This window comes from Micromesistius poutassou (assembly GCF_964030765.1).
Source record: "Micromesistius poutassou genome assembly, chromosome: 4".
NCBI lineage: Eukaryota > Metazoa > Chordata > Actinopteri > Gadiformes > Gadidae > Micromesistius > Micromesistius poutassou.
Window position 1 is genome coordinate 14,120,878 of NC_140274.1, and position 18,427 is coordinate 14,139,304.

The 18,427-nt window shown below is 42.8% G+C and overlaps 2 protein-coding genes across 2 annotated transcripts; one reads left to right on the forward strand and one right to left on the reverse strand.

Moving 5' to 3' along the window:
• Positions 1-1,306: 1,306 nt before the first annotated feature.
• daw1 (dynein assembly factor with WDR repeat domains 1) lies at positions 1,307-10,537 on the reverse strand (the record flags this gene model as incomplete). The annotated part of the gene is made up of 13 exons (XM_084466845.1): positions 1,307-1,341; positions 1,671-1,833; positions 4,885-4,961; positions 5,183-5,297; positions 6,419-6,521; positions 6,868-6,974; positions 8,012-8,119; positions 8,360-8,459; positions 8,639-8,761; positions 9,005-9,063; positions 9,779-9,923; positions 10,041-10,113; positions 10,498-10,537. The coding sequence occupies 13 exons, from the start codon at positions 10,535-10,537 to the stop codon at positions 1,307-1,309; spliced, it is 1,248 nt and encodes a 415-aa protein (XP_084322971.1).
• Positions 10,538-11,840: 1,303 nt separating this feature from the next.
• slc19a3b (solute carrier family 19 member 3b) lies at positions 11,841-17,920 on the forward strand (the record flags this gene model as incomplete). Its single annotated transcript, XM_084466357.1, has 8 exons — positions 11,841-11,972; positions 12,086-12,265; positions 12,547-12,712; positions 13,152-13,449; positions 13,681-13,832; positions 16,931-17,123; positions 17,400-17,541; positions 17,762-17,920. 8 exons carry the CDS (start codon positions 11,841-11,843, stop codon positions 17,918-17,920), a joined length of 1,422 nt encoding a protein of 473 aa, XP_084322483.1.
• Between the last annotated feature and the right edge of the window lie 507 nt (positions 17,921-18,427).

The window sequence follows — 18,427 nt, forward strand, 5'->3', positions numbered from 1 at the left end:
TGGCACCCTTTGCTTGAAAAGCCTTTTTCTAAGAAAGACAGAGACGGTGAAATAAAACGTGCTTCTTCATAAAACTAAAAGAGATGCTTCGGCACAGACTGACCGAGCATAACTAGACACGACAGAGAGAATGGACATCAGCTGTCATCCTGCTTTTTATTAGTATTGTATTATTATGTAGAACAAATACTGCTTAATTTCTAACAATGGATAATTCACAATCCATAGATATGTAGGTTTATAATGCCAACCGACCCCAGACAACACCACACCTTGTTATAATTTTCAACCTTGTTACCTACGTCGATGTGACTGCGTAAGGAACTCTCGTTGGGATTACATTTTTGCGATTACACCGATTTCTCATCAAAAGAATAACAGTAATCCTAGAAACACAGCAACACAGCATGGATGGCCTCCACTGTCCTTATGAGTTCATCAGCTCTGATTTTCTACCTGGACAACATGACAGGGCTGTACCTGGGCCCCACCTCCTCCCCTAAGCCAAGCCCATTTAAACGTACACGCATGATTGCTCATCAACAGCACAGCCGGACACACATTCTCAGCCTGCTGCTGCCCGTGTCTCCTCTCCCGCCCAGTGTTGGCCACTATTGAACCAGCAGGTAATCCGATGCATTTTTCCCCTGCCTGAATATGAAAAGCGATACGTGCCTATTTTCAGATACAAGGGGCCTATTTTCAGATACAAGAAATAGGAATCCGTGATCCGCCAACTGCCACTCTACCTAATCTTTGTCATAAAAGATCTATCTAACAGTAATCCTAGAAACACAGCAACACAGTATGGATGGCCTCCACTGTCCTTATGAGTTCATCAGCTCTGATTTTCTACCTGGACAACATTGGAGACTTGTTTTATTCCAGCTCAGGCTCTACCAACAAATCATGTCGGGAATCATGACACATGTAAACGTACAACATATTTCCATATAAAACAAGTTGTTCTCTTCCTCCTTCCATTTGGTGTGGTGGTTAACAATGTGTGTTCTTCTTTGGGTGATAGAAAAATCCACACACTCACTCTGTTTCCTTCCCGCGGAGACCAGGGGACCATTGTAAAAAAAAAAAAAATCCCCTTCTGGATCAATGGCTCTGGGATCATGGGGATAAGGGGCTCATCATCCAGACGATTATCGACCCACTGAGACTTGGGCACACAGGATAAATGCTCTGCACTCTGGGTTCTTTAAGTGAAAAAAATAACAAAAAAAACCTGCTGGTTGGTCCTCCGCCCGATGGCCCACCCGATGTCTCCAGGGGCCCCGGAGAGTCACTGCGCTGCTCAGCGCCAGATCCGACAGGAGTTGTCCTTACTTCCTGCAGAGGAGCAACGACAGTTGCACAGGGGGAGGTGGGGTGGGGTGCGGTGGGGTGGGGGGATTGGCGGTTGGGAGAGAGGAAGCACGGTGGAGCATGGTTCTTTATTTAAAAATTTGTCATTAAGTGCTGCTGACAGGTATGAGCAGAGCGCTTTATTTTCGGCTCAAGGCTACAATTTTGACAGTGCGTGGTTGTCAGCGTGTTCGCTCAGCGCGTGTGCGCCTGTATGTGTGTGTCTACCTGTGTTACGGTTTGTGTGTGTGTGTGTGTGTGTGTGTGTGTGTGTGTGTGTGTGTGTGTGTGTGTGTGTGTGTGTGTGTGTGTACCTGTAATGATGGTGTCGCCCTCGTAGTTGAATGCGCAGGAGAAGATCTCGTCAGCGTGGCCCTCCAGGACCTGCAGGCAGAGTCCCGACGCCACGTCCCACAGACGGGCCGTTTTATCAGAGCTGGCAGTCAGCACTCGGCTGCCCTGTGGGCTGAAGCTGATCTGGCAGCAGGGACACACAGAGTGAGTGAGGAGAGAGGACGTAAGGACAGACCGGAGGTGTGTGTGTGTGTGTGTGTGTGTGTGTGTGTGTGTGTGTGTGTGTGTGTGTGTGTGTGTGTGTGTGTGTGTGTGTGTGTGTGTGTGTGTGTGTGAGGCTGATTGAGTGTGGAGGAGAGAGGTATAAAATAGATGTGTCTGGAAGTGTGTGTAAAAAAAAGAAAGAAGAAATAAAATGAAAGTGATAAAGAGAAGCAAACAAAAAAAGCAGTGACCTTGTCGACACGATTATTACATTACAGCCGACTGTTTAAACGGTCACCACATCATAGGGGCCTTCTACCCGGGTGAGGGTGCTGTTCGCTGGCAGAGTCAAATAAATAAGAAGGCATGACGTCGTAGGGGACAGAGCCTGGATACATGAGGGCCTCAGATGGCCTTTTAAAGCACATGCTTGGATGAAGGAAGTCATGATTAAATGATGCCAGCTCAGGGAACACCATAAAAGAGAAGTGTGTTTTTATTACGCGGACAGGAGATGGAATATGCCTCGGGAAGGACCCAATATCATCTGAGTAAACGGGGGATAAAAGATAAAAGGTGTGAGTAGGAGAGCTTGGATGGGTGTAGCGACAGAATTAAGAAAAACTTAATATAACAGCGGTAAGGGGAAGAGAGAGCCAAGGCGGAAAGGAAAGGAACGCACAAACGACGGAAAGAGATTTAGTTAATGCTGTTAAAAAGGTAATACTTTTCATCCATAACAGTATTTGCACACTTTTCAAAGGGGTATTTCTGTTGTCGAGGCGTTGTAAATCAATCCACTGAACATGACAGGGAAAACAGGCCGGGCGGAGGGGGTTAAAAGGAGGGAAAGGGAAACGATGGAATCGAGAAATTGTAACATGCAGAGAGCATGAAAAGATCAGAGACAAAGAGGAAATAGGAGGAGTAACGATGAGTGGAACGACTGACAGGCATGGTGATAGTGGAGATGAAGAGCGTTGTCCTGTTAGGGAGAGATTATTAGTGTCATAATCCTCCAAGCAGACCTGTTCATTAGGGGGGGGGGGGATGCAGGTAAAAACACTTTTCTTCTCCTCGGCACTGCACTCCCGCCTCCTACCTTCAAACACCAATGTACTGGTGTATGCATTCAGCCATATATATTTATATTTATTATATATATATACGTATATATATACTGTATGCTTACAAATATATATAAATCTTAGTGTAGCTCAAAGTGAAGGATTGCTCGGACGTTTGGACAAAGGATTACCGGCACATGTCATTAAGGAACAGTCATCTTGCTGTAAGGCTGCCTAAAGGCTAGGCTGTGGACATGAACAAACCCGGAACCCTTCAGCAGTAGCCAAACCCGCTATCCCTCCACAGCAACCATGTACCCATGGGTTAGCCTCCCATGTACAGCCTCCCATGTACCACGCAATAGGCCAGCTCTTCGGGGTCCGTGATGAATGACCTGGAGCAGCTCCAGTGGAACATTACCCCTGCTCTGTATTCAAAGACGCTCCGGGGAAGAGCGGGTGAATATGAGGTCATTCGTCTAAAGGTGTAACATAGTGCAACAACGCCCGCTACATGCGTGTTCCCATCCTGAGAGGACTCCCGAGTGCGCCTTGGGGCTACGCTCCAGGGGAGCCACATGTTACAGCCGATCCTGAAGTAGTCCTGACCTTTAAACACACCTGTCAGTAGGTCAAACGACTAACCGCCTGGGCAATGCAGTCATCGGACCCCTCCCTGGGGGGGGGGGCTTCACTCGCCTGCTGAGCGCCTAGCACTGCGGCTGCCTGGCCACATTAAGAGGAGGACCACAGGATTTTAAAAATACCCTGTTTTTCAATGATTTTTTGTACCTAATGGACCATTTATGCTTCAGCCAATCGGTCAATGTATGTCCTCTGAAAGTGCTTGTTTTTTTTGCCACAGATTATATTCTCACATTATTAGAAAGGATCCCTACAGAGGTATACTACTTTATTTCTTGCCTTTCGCTTGATCTGGTCTGTTTATTATGTTGTAGTCTCGCTGTTGTAGAATAAGAAAGTCGAACGGATGTGTGTGAGCTGGAGAGAGTAGAGTTTGTTTTATTGTACAACACAAAGCAGAGCTTAGTGTTATTTAAAATAATTGGGTGAAGGAGAGATGAAATTGTAAGAACAAAGACAGAAATTTCCAACAATAACGCAATTTCCAACAACGAGATTTCAGAACAAGAATAGTTCTTGAAAGAGACTTGGTTAGACACAATGCACAAACAGACCGGATCAAGCAAAAGATAAAGGCATATTTTTTATTTGTCTGTAGGGATCCTTTCCAAAATGTTGTTAAGACACAACTATTATAACTATCAGAAACTTTTAGGGGAAATACATTTGACAGGGCTTTATTGCCCCAAAGGATTACAAAGCAGCCCGTTTTTACGTATTATGGCTGGAGTGTTCTCACTTATTACTGGACTAATTTAAAAAAAAAAGATTCTGCCCTTACACCTGGAATGATCAGGAAATAGGTTGAAAAGAGCACATCTTTGCATTTCAATGTCAAGATACGAGAGCGCCGCCCTCAGCGGAAGGACCACCATCCAGGCGATGTAGCATGTTACCATGCATTACCCTTCGGTGACAATTGGATGCATCTCTTACGGTGGAAATTGGGTTCTATTAACTGCAACTGACAGGGCTGTACCTGACTTAGGGCCCCACCTCCTCCCCTAAGCCAAGCCCATTTAAACATACACGCATCATTGCTCATCCACAGCATACAGCCGGACACACGTTCTCATCCTGCTACTGCCCCTCTGTCTCCTATCCAGCCCAGTGTTGGCCACTATTGAACCAGCAGGTAATCCGATGCATTTTTCCCCTGCCTGAATATGAACAGCGATACGTGCAACAACAACAGGCCTATTTTCAGACACAAGAAATAGGAATCCGTGATGCGCCAACTGCCACTCTACCTAATCTATGTCATAAAAGATCTATTCACAGCCGTGACAGAGCTGCCATTCTGGGCCCAGTGACTCACCTTAGAGATCTCTCCCTGGTGGCCCTCCAACATCACCAGGCACTCATATGTGGCTGCATTGTAAACCCGCGCCGTGCCTGTGCAGGAGAGAGTACACAGGCCAGGTGGTTTATTGTTTAATAGGGTTAATCTCATTTCACTGTGGTTCATGGTTGGTTAGTCTTGATCCCCCCCCCCCTCCATATTTTAAAACAAATCTGAACAATAAAATCAGAAAAGCTGTTCAGTATGATACACAAGAGACTTAATTGCTATTCTAAAATAGATAGAAACTGAATAATTGGTTTGTAAACATTACCGTCGGCTGAGGCAGTAGCAATGAGCTGCCCGGTGAGGTCGAAACACACGTCCAGCACCTCTTCAGTGTGTCCGGTCAGAGTGGTCACACACTTTCCATCCTCTACAGACCACAGCTAGGGACCATGGAAATTCAATACAATTAAATTTAATTCAATTAAATTTAAATTGTATTTGCATAGCCCTTTATCACCATTATAGTCTCAGAGGGCTTAAGAGTCCAACTATTTATGACACCCCCCTGACCCAAGCCCCCAAGAGGGCAAGAAAAAACTCCCTTAATCAGAAAAGAAGAAATCATGAGGAGGAACACAGAGTGGGGATCAGGAGTGCCATAATTGACATACATACATACCTATATGTATGTATGTATGTATGTACGTATGAAATGCACAACAACAGATGAATAATTCCTGCTATTTGTGTTTTCTTGCGAGGTAGGTGACCATGGTATTGTTGTATGATTTTCACTGTACTGAGTGTACTAAGTACTGAATGTCTTAGTCACACTGAACATTGCATCCAAAAACACGAGGGACTTGAGTTCACTTTCACAGTGCATAGGCAATAGGCAGGCACAACCCACGGAGACGAGCACTTTGGAGCGCACACCATTTGGGGGAAACGATAAGCACCACACACACACACACACACACACACACACACACACACACACACACACACACACACACACACACACACACACACACACACACACACACACACACACACACACACACACACACACACAGCCGTTAACTGCCTTGAGTAGCATCATTTGGTACGTACCCTCGAGAGGAACGCAGCGGCGTGAATAATTTTTTCATTCGTGAGCGTGACTCATCTCTCGGCATAATTAAGGAACTTAAGATTTGGGGATTTCATTTCCTGTGTTTAAATGTGGAGCTTAGAGCTGGGGAGAAATGGAGTGTGAGATGTGAGACGTGTGAAGGACTGCGACATTGCTCGTGAAGCCGCTGGATGCAAGGTTGCATTCAACTGAGCACTGAAACCCAGAGCGACTACCGTCTATACCAGTCTTTACCATAATGCCCCATGTGTTCTGAATGAGAAGAATATTTGGTAAAATGCTAAAATACAAAACAAATATAAACATGGACCAGGGAGAAGATTAGTTTTTTTGTTTGGTATTTCATAGATCAATCTATCCCATGATGTTAGCCCCCAGCATCAGTTCAGCATCATGTTAGCCCCCAGCATCAGGCGCCATGCTCACCTTGGTGGTTTTATCCATGGAGCCAGAGAGGATGAGAGAGCAGTCCCAGTTCAGCTGAACATTGGTGATCTCACCGCTGTGGCCCATCAGTGTGTGGACACGTCTGAAAGCACGCACACGCACACACACACACACACACACACACACAAACACACACCGTTGTGTTTCTGTAATACAGATTGTGACACTCACCATATGCGTGGTAATAATAAAATAGACATGAATAGATTCATGTATGGTAAATCAATCAAGGACATTCCCCCATGGTCAGACAAATGCCTTTCCCCAATGCCTGCATCTCACACACACAGACGCACACACACACACACACACACACACACACACACACACACACACACACACACACACACACACACACACACACACACACACACACACACACACACACACACACACACACACACTGGGAGTGGTGTGAGAAATCTGACCTGCCTGAGGCCACCTCCCATAGGGAGACAGTGTGGTCGAAGGAGCCGGTGAGGAGCAGGTCACCCACGGTGTTGAAGGACACAGTGATAACCTCTGCCGTGTGACCCTGGATCAACAACACAAAGGACAAGAACCAAAAAAGCATTAGAAATACAATTCAAAAACATTTGACCAACGTTACAATGGGTTGGTTATCTATTCATTGTGATATATTGATCAGTCCATTGTTATTTTATCAACAATATTTATGAACATTAAATAACATCATTTTATTTTTCTATTTTATTATAATAAAATAACAAATATTTAGCCCAAAGAACAGTGGCAATTAGAGGCAGAATTTCAGGGAAACAAGGTCTTAGTGCAACATAGCTCCAGTCCCATAGTGTATCACAGGGTGCACCACCATCGAGAAAATAGAGAGTCCTTTAGTTCCCTGGAGTAGGTGAACATTACCCTATTAATACATTACTGCTGTAGTCCCCATCCCATGGTGAGGGGATATGGAGAGAGAGAGAGAGAGAGAGAGAGAGAGAGAGAGAGAGAGAGAGAGAGAGAGAGAGAGAGAGAGAGAGAGAGAGAGAGAGAGAGAGAGAGAGAGAGAGATGCAGGAGGTGCTGCTCATCCACTTGCATGAACAGCACTCTGTAAACGGTTATTATAGTCATTCCAGTGAATGAATAAATGACTCTGAACTTATTCAGAGCTGGATGTGAGGACAGTGCGTCATTTCTAATGGAATTACAAAGTTGACAAAAGGATTAAGGATAGAGGGCCAAGTCACCATGTCTTCAACCCCCCCCCACTCTGCATGTGCAGTGCTTCCCTAATATTGTGATCTGGCTGTTCAAACAACTTGACTGCTGGTCACTGCTAACCAAATAAACAAAGAAAATGTGTAAAAATGTGTAAAAATGTTTCAGGTCACATTTTATCAGATATTTTGGACCACAAGAGAAATAAACACTCTCTTCAATACATCAGGTGCTGTATATGGATCTGCAGTGGCAGAGAGACATAGAGCTAGATAGCGAGAAAGACAGAGAGAGAAAGAGGGAGTGCTGTCTTCAGTCTTAAGTATGCCGTCAGCCACCGTGTCGGGCACACTGCGTGAGCATCAAGACAGGAACAACGGAAGCTCACTGTCAGAGTCGCCACCTCCTCGCCACCCTCCACGTCCCACAGCCTGGCGGTGGTGTCCATGCTGCCCGTGGCCACAAGCGTACCCTGGGGGCTGAACGCCAGACACACCTACACCAACACAACAACAACACTGTCAGGGCTTAGTAGTTTCTGGGTCTGCTAACCCAACACTCGGGCTGGCCAGGACGAGCCTCACTTATTACAAACCCACCCCTCTGTATTTTCCTACTGTATGTGAATAAGACTATAGTGGTAGTTATGAAATGATCCCAGTTGGATTTTAGCAGGTACCATTGGGGAGGATTAATCATTCAACCAATCAACTAATCACCAAAAGGTCCCACATACTATCTCAGCCATGTGTCCACGAAAGGTATGCAAACAATTCCCAGTTTCTGAGCTCCACAGTTTGCAGGTCTTATCAAAGGAGCCGGTGGCCACCTTGTCCCTGGAGAGGAAAGAGAAGAGATGTTGTGATTAACTTAGACTAGAATGTGGTTTTCAATAACCTCCCAGTACACCATATGTGCTGGTCCATGGGCCTTATTCACCCAGTGGCCATCTTGGTTCCATCGTGATTTAGAACCTAGATGGCCTCTATGGGAATGTACACCACTGTTGCTTTACCCATAGGGATTGTTGAATGCAATAGCATAGACAACATTCCTGTGTCCCTCCAGTGTGTGCAGCTCGGCACCCGACGCGGTGTCCCATATTCTGCATGTCCTGTCATAGCTCCCAGTTATGAAACTGCAGTGGCAGAGAGACACATAGAGCAAGTGAGAGAAGGAAGGGGAGAGAGAGAGGCATGGGGGGGGAGAGAGGGAGGGAAGTGAGAGAAAGAGAGAGGGGAAGGAGAGAAAGAAAGAGTAAGAGATAGAGAGACAGGGGGGGAGAAAGCACTGTTTATCTTGGAGCACCCAACAACTATATAAACTGCCTGGGGTTTTCTGAAACCCAGAGTACTCCACCGGGTGTTATAGATAAACTCACCTCGAACCTGATTTATTGAAGGCAACATTTGTCAGTGGCAATATATGTGCCTGAAGGGCCTGCAGAAAAGAACAGAGGAGAAGATTACAAAAATATGAACTCTCTGAGGCAACATACTTAGCTAATTGCATTAATTCAATGCCCATCTATAATCTGTGTCATACTCATACTCATGCATAATTATTCTGACTTTGATGTCATGGTAAGGCTGTTTTTTACCAGCTGCTGCTCTCTAGTGGGGCTTTGAAGCATTAACATTAGACTAGTCATTTTATTATAGGTTAGCATTCAACCTCCAATCTTGGTAAATGTTTGAGTGTCAAAAGTTGTTTGATAGGTACCACACTGAAGATACTGATGGATAATATATAATAATATAATATTTACACAATTTAAATATATTACTCTGAAAAAGAAAAGGGTATTTCTAACAAACTATTTCCTCTGATTTGCTATAACATCAATACCGATCAAATACATTGTTTAATGTGGGGGTATAACTGGGAAAATACATTAAGAACATGGTTGCACAGTTTGATCCTTTTGTTAGTGTTCATTAAAGTGGTTCAGTAAAGAGTGTATAAGGGAACTAGGTATTACAATGCAATCAGGACAGGGTGACCAACATCTTGGGTAGCAAATATGGGTCAACAATTTCCAACTTCAAATGTAATCTCAAAAGGTTCCTTTGTATACAAAGATGACTTATTTACTCATGGATGGCAGGAAGACTGGGTGTCCAGATGTATAAACACAGGGTCTGTTTCCAGTTACCTTGAAGAGATAGACGTTCTGATGTTCCCTCTGGGACATCTTCTGCTTGAGTCTGAGGATCAGCAGTTTGACCTGCTCCACACGGGTCTCTGTGACAAGAGGTTCAGTTTGCCTGATCTCCGCCACCAACTCATCTGGATCAGAACTACAAGGAATTATTGCAGTGATCAAATCCATTGCCAGCTAACGATGATACACAAAAAACGATGTAGCCTATGTGTGATGTATTGCTAGGACAATTAATATAAGATTATGCACTCACTCTGGAGACAAATCCAGTAAATCGATGGACTTGGTTCTCAACTGTCCCCCTTTTTCATACTCTAGGATGATACCTTGCAAAAGAAAAGCATAACCAACTAACTATTTGTTCTATGGAATTTTTATGGCGGTTTCTGAGTCTGCAGCAAATTAATCTGACAACAACCACTTAAGTACATTTTTATGTCTTTTGTTATTTTTTTAGCATAGCAACTTTCACACAGAATGGGAAGCTCAATGTGCTTTTTACAGGCGACAAATGAGAAATGAATGTGGTCAGACGCCTAGCTAGCTAGCATGTTACTCGTGAATTCTTAATTGTTTACAATTAGCTTTACAATTAGCAACCGCAGTTAGTTTTACAATTAGCAACCACAGTTTCGTTAATATTGTAGTCAACCGGGACAAATTTTCACAAATCACAATAATAGTATTATTTAAAAAAATATATGAATTACCTGGTGGATAATATCTTATAAGAAACCGTTTGAGTTTCATGTTGCATGTGATGCAGCGAGCAGAAGCCAACAAGCCAACAAACCGTTGCTATGACAACTGCTGAACTATGGGTTAACAGGAAACAAGAATTCAAAACAACGACGCATCCTGCCACAAGAAAGGACTCCATGGAGCGATTTTTCTTTTTTGTTTTTAGGACTGTTTTACGAGTAATGCATTTAATAAAGTTTCGACCTATTCATTGTTGTAAAATAAAAAAAAATGCAATTTAGAGAAAAACTACGTAGCCTATAGCAAGTGACATATCATTGATTATACACAGCACAATGTGGAATGACAGACAAACTGCATTACCTGTGCAAATTCAAACGTGTCTCTGGTGTTCAAGTCCATCCCGTCTGGCCTGGAGCAGGCTTTGGTCCAAAGAGTGCTTCTGGAGAGAGCTCTATTCATCTCTCCACACATCCTCAAGCATTACACAGGCTTGCTTTGAGCTCAGCTCAGCTGCACCCAGATCAGATGAGCTACCCAGGAGGTGGACATGCAGAAGGTCATTTACAAAGGCTTAGATTTAATTAATCTATTTGCTTGATTCTCAGTTATTTCATTATTGTGAATAATTTCTATTCCATTTACAGTGATATTGAAATCATCTGAACAGTTAGGATATCTCCAACGATGGTTCTTCCAAGGCAGAATATGAAGAAATATTAAATATTATATTAAAACAGATTACATTAGTTCCCATATGCAGATAACAATACACATCGAGTTTGACAAGTTTTGTCAAACTGGTATTGGTCATCACTGGCAGTGAGCGGATGATCTGCTGGTCCAGCTGGTCCAGCTGACGCAGAGGCTCCAGCTCCTGATCTGTATTGTACTGCTACAATACTGCTTATGCTTTTATTAGATACTTCTACGGCTTGTTTAACTAAATGAAGGGAACCCACTTGTGTCCCATAGCTTCCTCTTGTCAGACTGAATGATTCCAACCTGTTGGAACGCATTGAGGAGTTGGGGAATTACAAGCAACGATCAACAACATAGCAAATTACGTTGCTCTGAGAGTATCCTAACTGCTAAAACATTGTTTTTGGTTGTCTATCGGTTACCACATAACAGTGTTATAAGTTGTAGAGAAAGCTGATTGTGGTGGGGGAGTGTCAGGAGCTTCACTGCATGACAATTCCTTATCTCTCCATCAAATCCGCCTGTTATTTTGAACTTGAGAGGTTAAAGTCCTCTCATAAACAAAGCTAGCTGTCTTCAGACATACAGAAGAGAGAATACACACATATCTAGGTTCTTCTTTAGGGGGCTTCTGTTTGAAATAAAGAATATGGTTGGACCTGGTTGGGTCTATCCCACTGCAATCCTCTGTTTCTACGGATTCTTTGCAAACTGCAGAGTTGCCGAGCCTTTCCTCACACCGTACCTCATCGGCCCCTACAAAAACATTTCTTCAGAAGTGGTAAGCTATCACACAAACACACGCATACACACACACACCTCAATTGACAGATTTATTGGATAATAACATATAATAACATATCATATAATTCCCCTTCACTCCCTTACCAACAGGTGACCAACTACCTGTTCCCTATCTGGACGTACTCCTACTTGGCCATCCTGTTCCCGGTCTTCCTGCTGACCGACCTGCTGAGGTACAAGCCGCTCATCATCGTCCAGGGGCTCTTCCTGGTCACCAATTATGTCCTGCTCTGCTTTGCCCCAGGCCTGCCTGCCATGGCGTTCCTCCAGGTCCAGTAACAATACAAACACACACACGTCATCCCACATGAGTGGAATGGGAAGAGTTGGAAACTTGGTATATATGCTCCGCTTATCCAAAGTAGCGTTTGGCCTATCTTTTAGTGGTTCAAAAGTCATTCACTGTGTAAGCCTAATATTTATTTACCAGCATGCAAAATGTTGCATTTAGGCTTGTCGAGGCATGATGGTTAAAGAGCAAATACAAACCTGTGTACATACAATCCATAATCTTCATAATCTCCCTTTGCATACATTCTGCTTGGAAACAGGTGAATTATGCTGTGGTGACCTCCACAGAAGTGGCCTACTTCTCCTACATCTACAGCATGATACCTCCGGAGAAATACCAGCGAGCTACGGGCTACCTTCGCTGTGCTATGCTGACCGGATACACATTTGGAGCCAGCCTGGGCCAGCTGCTCATCTCCGTAGCAGGTAGGCTTTGGGCTAAACACAGCATATACTGCAATGCTGGAACACTGAAAAAATTCAGCACCTCATTTATTTACCTCTTACTATTGGTATTAGAATGACCAATGTCTGATGATGAGCAGCTTTAACGACAAAGCATCTTTACATTGTCAGGTTTGCTTGTTTTTTATTGATGATTGACAATGTTTTTATCATTAAAGTGTAATGACAGTCTATGGATAAGGTATAAGGAATCTAGGATATACTATCCTAATTAAGGCTAATAATGTCGGTCAATTCATTATACTTAAAAAAATACGCCTTTTTCTTTCGAACATTCTACAAGTGAACCGTTGGCTTAGACACAGAGGATAATAAGGAATAATCCACAATACACTGTTGTGCCAACAACCACCAGAGCTACCTCTCCGATACTGAGCTCTTCCCCACTCCCGAGTGACAGGGGTGGACTACTTCTACATCAACGCAATCACTCTGGGGATCGTCAGCGTGGCCTTTCTGGTGTCCTTCTGGCTGCCCATGCCCCAGCGGGGGATGTTCTTCAAAGGAAACCGGGCAGTCACCGGCAACTCCCAGCCCCAGCAGGGAGAGGGGGCGGGGCCGGCGGGGGCTGGAGACCAGGCTGTGGTCGTGACATCGCAGGGAGAGAAGGACCAGAGCGGAGGATTGTGCGCCAGGGATGGCATCATCCACGCTGGCAGACAGCTCTGGAGAAGCTTCCGGGAGTCCTACTCATCAAGGCATTTATTTTATTATGATATGTCATGTAATACATTCATTCCGATACACTTTTCTAGCAATCTTTCTTTTAATAGCATATTCCTGTGTGATCTAATTACATATGTGTTCGAGAGGGTTGTATTTTCGGTTGTTAGAACATAGTTTCTATGTATACAACATAAACATACAATATTTAGCCCTAATTCATACGTTTTTACCTGTTATAATGGGAACATGACGTCCTCGTCTAGACAGGTGATCTGCTGGTCCTTGTGGTGGGCCCTGGCCACGGCTGGCTACAACATGGTCTTTAACTACGTTCAGCTAATGTGGGACCACATTGAGCCGTCCACAACCTCGTCCGTCTACAACGGGGCCGTAGAGGCTGTCTGCACCCTCGTGGGTAAGATCACCGTTCTGCTGTCGGTGTTATGGCGCATAACACGCAACACAATAAGGCAAGCTTGCGTAAAGCTTGCATTTGGTGAAAAGACTAGACTGCGTCCGGTTCTCTGACGTTTCTTGTATTTCCACAACGAGACTCGTAGTGGGGGTTATCTCGGCCATGGTTATGAAGGAATTGGGGGGAAAGGAACTTTGGCTTTGACTCCCTGAAGTACATGAACCGCGACATGGAAAGGGATTGTTCCCCACGATTCTCTCCTGCCAATCCCGCTGCCGCGAGGCACCACTGACGCTGTCCACTGCCACGAGGCACCACCTACGCTGCCCGCTGCCAAGGCACCACCTCTGCGCTGCCCGCTGCCAAGGCGGTGGTGCCTGGGCAGCGGGCAGCCCAGGCACCACCGACGCTGCCCGCTGCCGCGAGGCACCACCAACACTGCCCGCTGCCGAGGCACCACCTCTGCGCTGCCCACTGCCGAGGCGGTGGTGCCTGGGCAGCGGGCAGCGGGGCTCCGGCCAGAGACAATCGCAGTCAACAATTGCGGGCAACAATCCCTTTCTCCTCCATGTCGCGGTTCAGTCTACTTAGATTGATGTGGAAGTGGAAGAACCAGAGACGACAGTCTCCGACGCAGTCGTTTGAGATTCATAATATCGTCTGGAGGCGCTTGTAAAACTTACGTAACTTACAACTTGTAACTTACAATTCTAACTTACAACTTGTAAAACTTACGTAACTTACAACTTGTAAAACTTACGTAACTTACAACTTGTAACTTACATAACTTACAACGTGTAGCTTACGTAACTTATGTAACTTACATAACTTACAATTGTAACTTACAACTTGTAAAACGTACGTAACTTACAACTTGTAACTTACGTAACTTACAACATGTAACTTATGTAACTTACGTGTAGCTTACGTAACTTACAATTGTAACTTACAACTTGTAAAACGTACGTAACTTACAACTTGTAACTTGCAACTTACGTAACATATGTAACTTGCATAACATATGTAACTTACGTAACTTACTACTTGTAGCTTATGTAACTTACTACTTGTAGGTAACTTAGGTAACTTACGTAAGTTACGTAAATGATGTAAGTTACGTAAGTTACGTAAATGATGTAAGTTACGTAAATTGCGTAAGTTACAAGCTTCACTCTCGCGTGCGCGGGGTCTCTCTAACTTACAACCAAGTTGTAAGTTACATAAGTTACAAGTTGTAATTTACGTAAGTTATATAAGTTACAAGTTGCAAGTAAGTAACTTACGTAAGTTATTAAGTTACATTTGTAACCTACATAAGTTACAATGTGTAACTTATATAACTTACATAACTTACAACGTGTAACTTACAACTTATGTTACTTACAACTTATAACTTGTAACTTACGTAACTTACGTAACTTACAACGTGTAACTTATATAACTTACATAACTTACAACGTGTAACTTACAACTTACGTAACATATGTAAATGACGTAACTTACGTGTAGCTTACGTAGCTTACAATTGTAACTTACAACTTGTAACTTACAACTTGTAAAACTTACGTAACTTACAACATGTAACTTACGTAACTTACAACTTGTAAAACTTACGTAACTTACAACATGTAACTTACGTAACTTACAACATGTAACTTACGTAACTTACAACTTTTAACTTGCAACTTACGTAACATACGTAAGTTGCAAGTTACAAGTTAATTGTAAGTTAAAAGTTAGTTACAAGTTAGCTTACTTAAGTTACTTTGTAAGTTATGTAAGTTGTAAGTTCCAAGTTGTATGTTACGTAAGTTACGTAAGTTACAAGTTGTAAGTTACGTAAGTTACATAAGTTGTAAGTTACAACTTGTAACTTATATAAATAAATTAAGTAACTTATGTAACTTACAACTTGAGTTAACTTACTTACTTGAGCTAAGTTACGTCAATTACGTAACTTAGTAGACTTACGTAAGTTACATAAATCATGTAAGTTACGTAAGTTACGTAAATTGCGTAAGTTAAAGTTACGTAAATTGTGTAAGTTACATAAGTTAAAGTTACGTACATTTCGTAAGTAAAAGTTACGTAAATTGCGTAAATTACGTAAGTTAAAGTTAAGTAAATTGCGTAACTTATGTAAGTTAAATTTACGTAAATTACGCTTACGTAATTTATTCAAATTTAACTTACGTAAATTGTGCAAGTTACATAAATTACCTAAGTTACAAGTTACGTAAATTGCGTAAGTTACGTAAATTGAATTTACGTAAATTGCGTAAGTTACGTAAATTACGTAAGTTAAATTTACGTAAATTGTGTAAGTTACGTAAATTACGTAAGTTACGTAAGTTACATTTATGTAAATTGCATAAGTTACATAAATTACGTAAGTTAAATTTACGTAAATTGCGTAAGTTACATAAATTGCGTAAGTTTAATTTACGTAAATTGCATAAGTTACGTAAATTACGTAATTTAAATTTACGTAGTTAAGTTAAGTTACGGAAATTGTGTAAGTTACGTAAATTGCGTAAGTTAAAGTTATGTAAATTGCATAAGTTAAAGTTACGTAAATTGCGTAAGTTAAAGTTACGTGAATTGCGTAAGTTATGTAAATTACGTAAGTCACAAGTTACATAAATCGCGTAAATTACAAATTACGTAACTTACCTAAGTTACGTAAGCTACAAGTTGTAAGTTACATAAGTTACAAGTTGTAAGTTACGTAAGTTACAAGTTGTAAGTTACGCAAGTTAGTGTTGTACACTTCTTTGTTATTTGGATGGTTCAAATTGCTTTACCAAGGGCAATAGGAAAAGGGAGTAGGGAGCACCCCCTGTGTAGACTTCCCTTAACCAAACCCGACATTTTCTGATCATGTTATTTTTTTTTATGGGGCTTCACGTGCCTTTATAAACAAGTACAGTGAAGAGAACCCGAAAAGGGGGTTGAGGTAGAGAGCGTGGTTGAGCCATCCTCATCCTCCCTGCGTCATGGTGGGGAGGGAAATATTATTATCACACATTTTCTTTTTGAAAGCTTGATGTTGCTAGGCACAACAATAACAGGTTTTAACAGCTGAGACCTTCACCTAGGGGCTGCGGCAGCATTCTTGGCGGGCCATGTCAAGGTGACCTGGACTGTGTGGGGTGAGTTGGCCCTGGGGATGTTCTCGTCTGTGGGCGCGGGGGCAGTGTTCCTCATGGGACTCACCAGCAGCATCTGGGCGTGCTATGCTGGCTACGTACTATTCAAAGCCTCCTACATGCTGCTGATCACCATCACCACGTGAGTTGTTGACGATAACATTGGTGCACATCGCAAAAATCTATCGAAATTTGTGAAAAGTTCAAGGTGTAGAGGTCTGTGACACCCGTTTCTATAGTTTCTATAGTTCTGTAGTCTATTGTCCAAACCTCACCCAATTAGCCAGACTGAAACTGAATTGAAATGGTGACTCAATTAATTAGTTAGAAGCATACAGATACAGTTTTCATGATTTGCCTCATGTATCAAGCAACAGAATATTCTTACTTAAATGAGCATGCCTATATCTCCTCTTAGTTTTCAGATTGCATCAAATCTCTCTATGGAATGTTACGCGTTGACCTTTGGGATCAACACGTTTGTAGCCCTTTGCCTGCAGACCATTCTGACCGCCATCGTAGTGGATGAAAAAGTGCTTGGGCTGGACATTGTGACACAGGTTTGTAAGATGAGGTGATGGACATAGACAAAACACAGGGGAGAATACTAACTGCAGTAGGGGGTGGTCAGGTAGTCATCAACTATTAAGCAGGATAAGAGGGACACCTGGTGGTCGATAAAAACGATTGCACCTAAGGACATTTGACATTGACAAAATAATCAACTGCTTGTCGATTTTTATTATAAGGTATATTGTTTCTCTCTTCCCCAACCTCTAGTTCATTGTCTATGGTAGCTACTATGGTGCAATTTCAGTGGTTTTCCTGACCAGAGGGATATACACAGCAAGCACACATCCTCGTTGCCCTGGACAAACCGATACAGAGGAACCAAAACCAGAGCCTGGTGTGGACGTTCTCTATGCTGAACGATTCTGATTTCTTATATGGGCCAAGTGTCTCAGAAGCCACTGCCAACACACTGGAAAACAAGAGCAGCTATCTTGCTAGCTACCTTTCTAAAGTCCAAGATTTAACTGGGCCCTATATATTATATTTGTGCACACAGGAATACTATGTTGAACATCACTTCCCTGCCTGTTTACTGATATGAATGTGGTCTTTGTACCTCAATGGCCTCTACTCTGTAGAAGCTGAAGATATTACCTAATGGACATTCCTTGTGGGAAAGTTAGGTATTTTTACACCATATGCATGTACTGTAATGTACTTGTTATACTCAGTTCACTGTATCACTTTAACATTTAGAAATTATAATGATATCAGATTATAACTAAAACAGATGAATAAAGTAAATCATTTTCAGAAGGCCTGATTTTGAATTCATGACATGCATTATCAGCGCAGGTAGGGAATGAGTGCCATCTGGCTAGCTGCCCTTTGAGCAGGTTGTTGATTGATAGGAACCTAAAAAAAATGTAACAC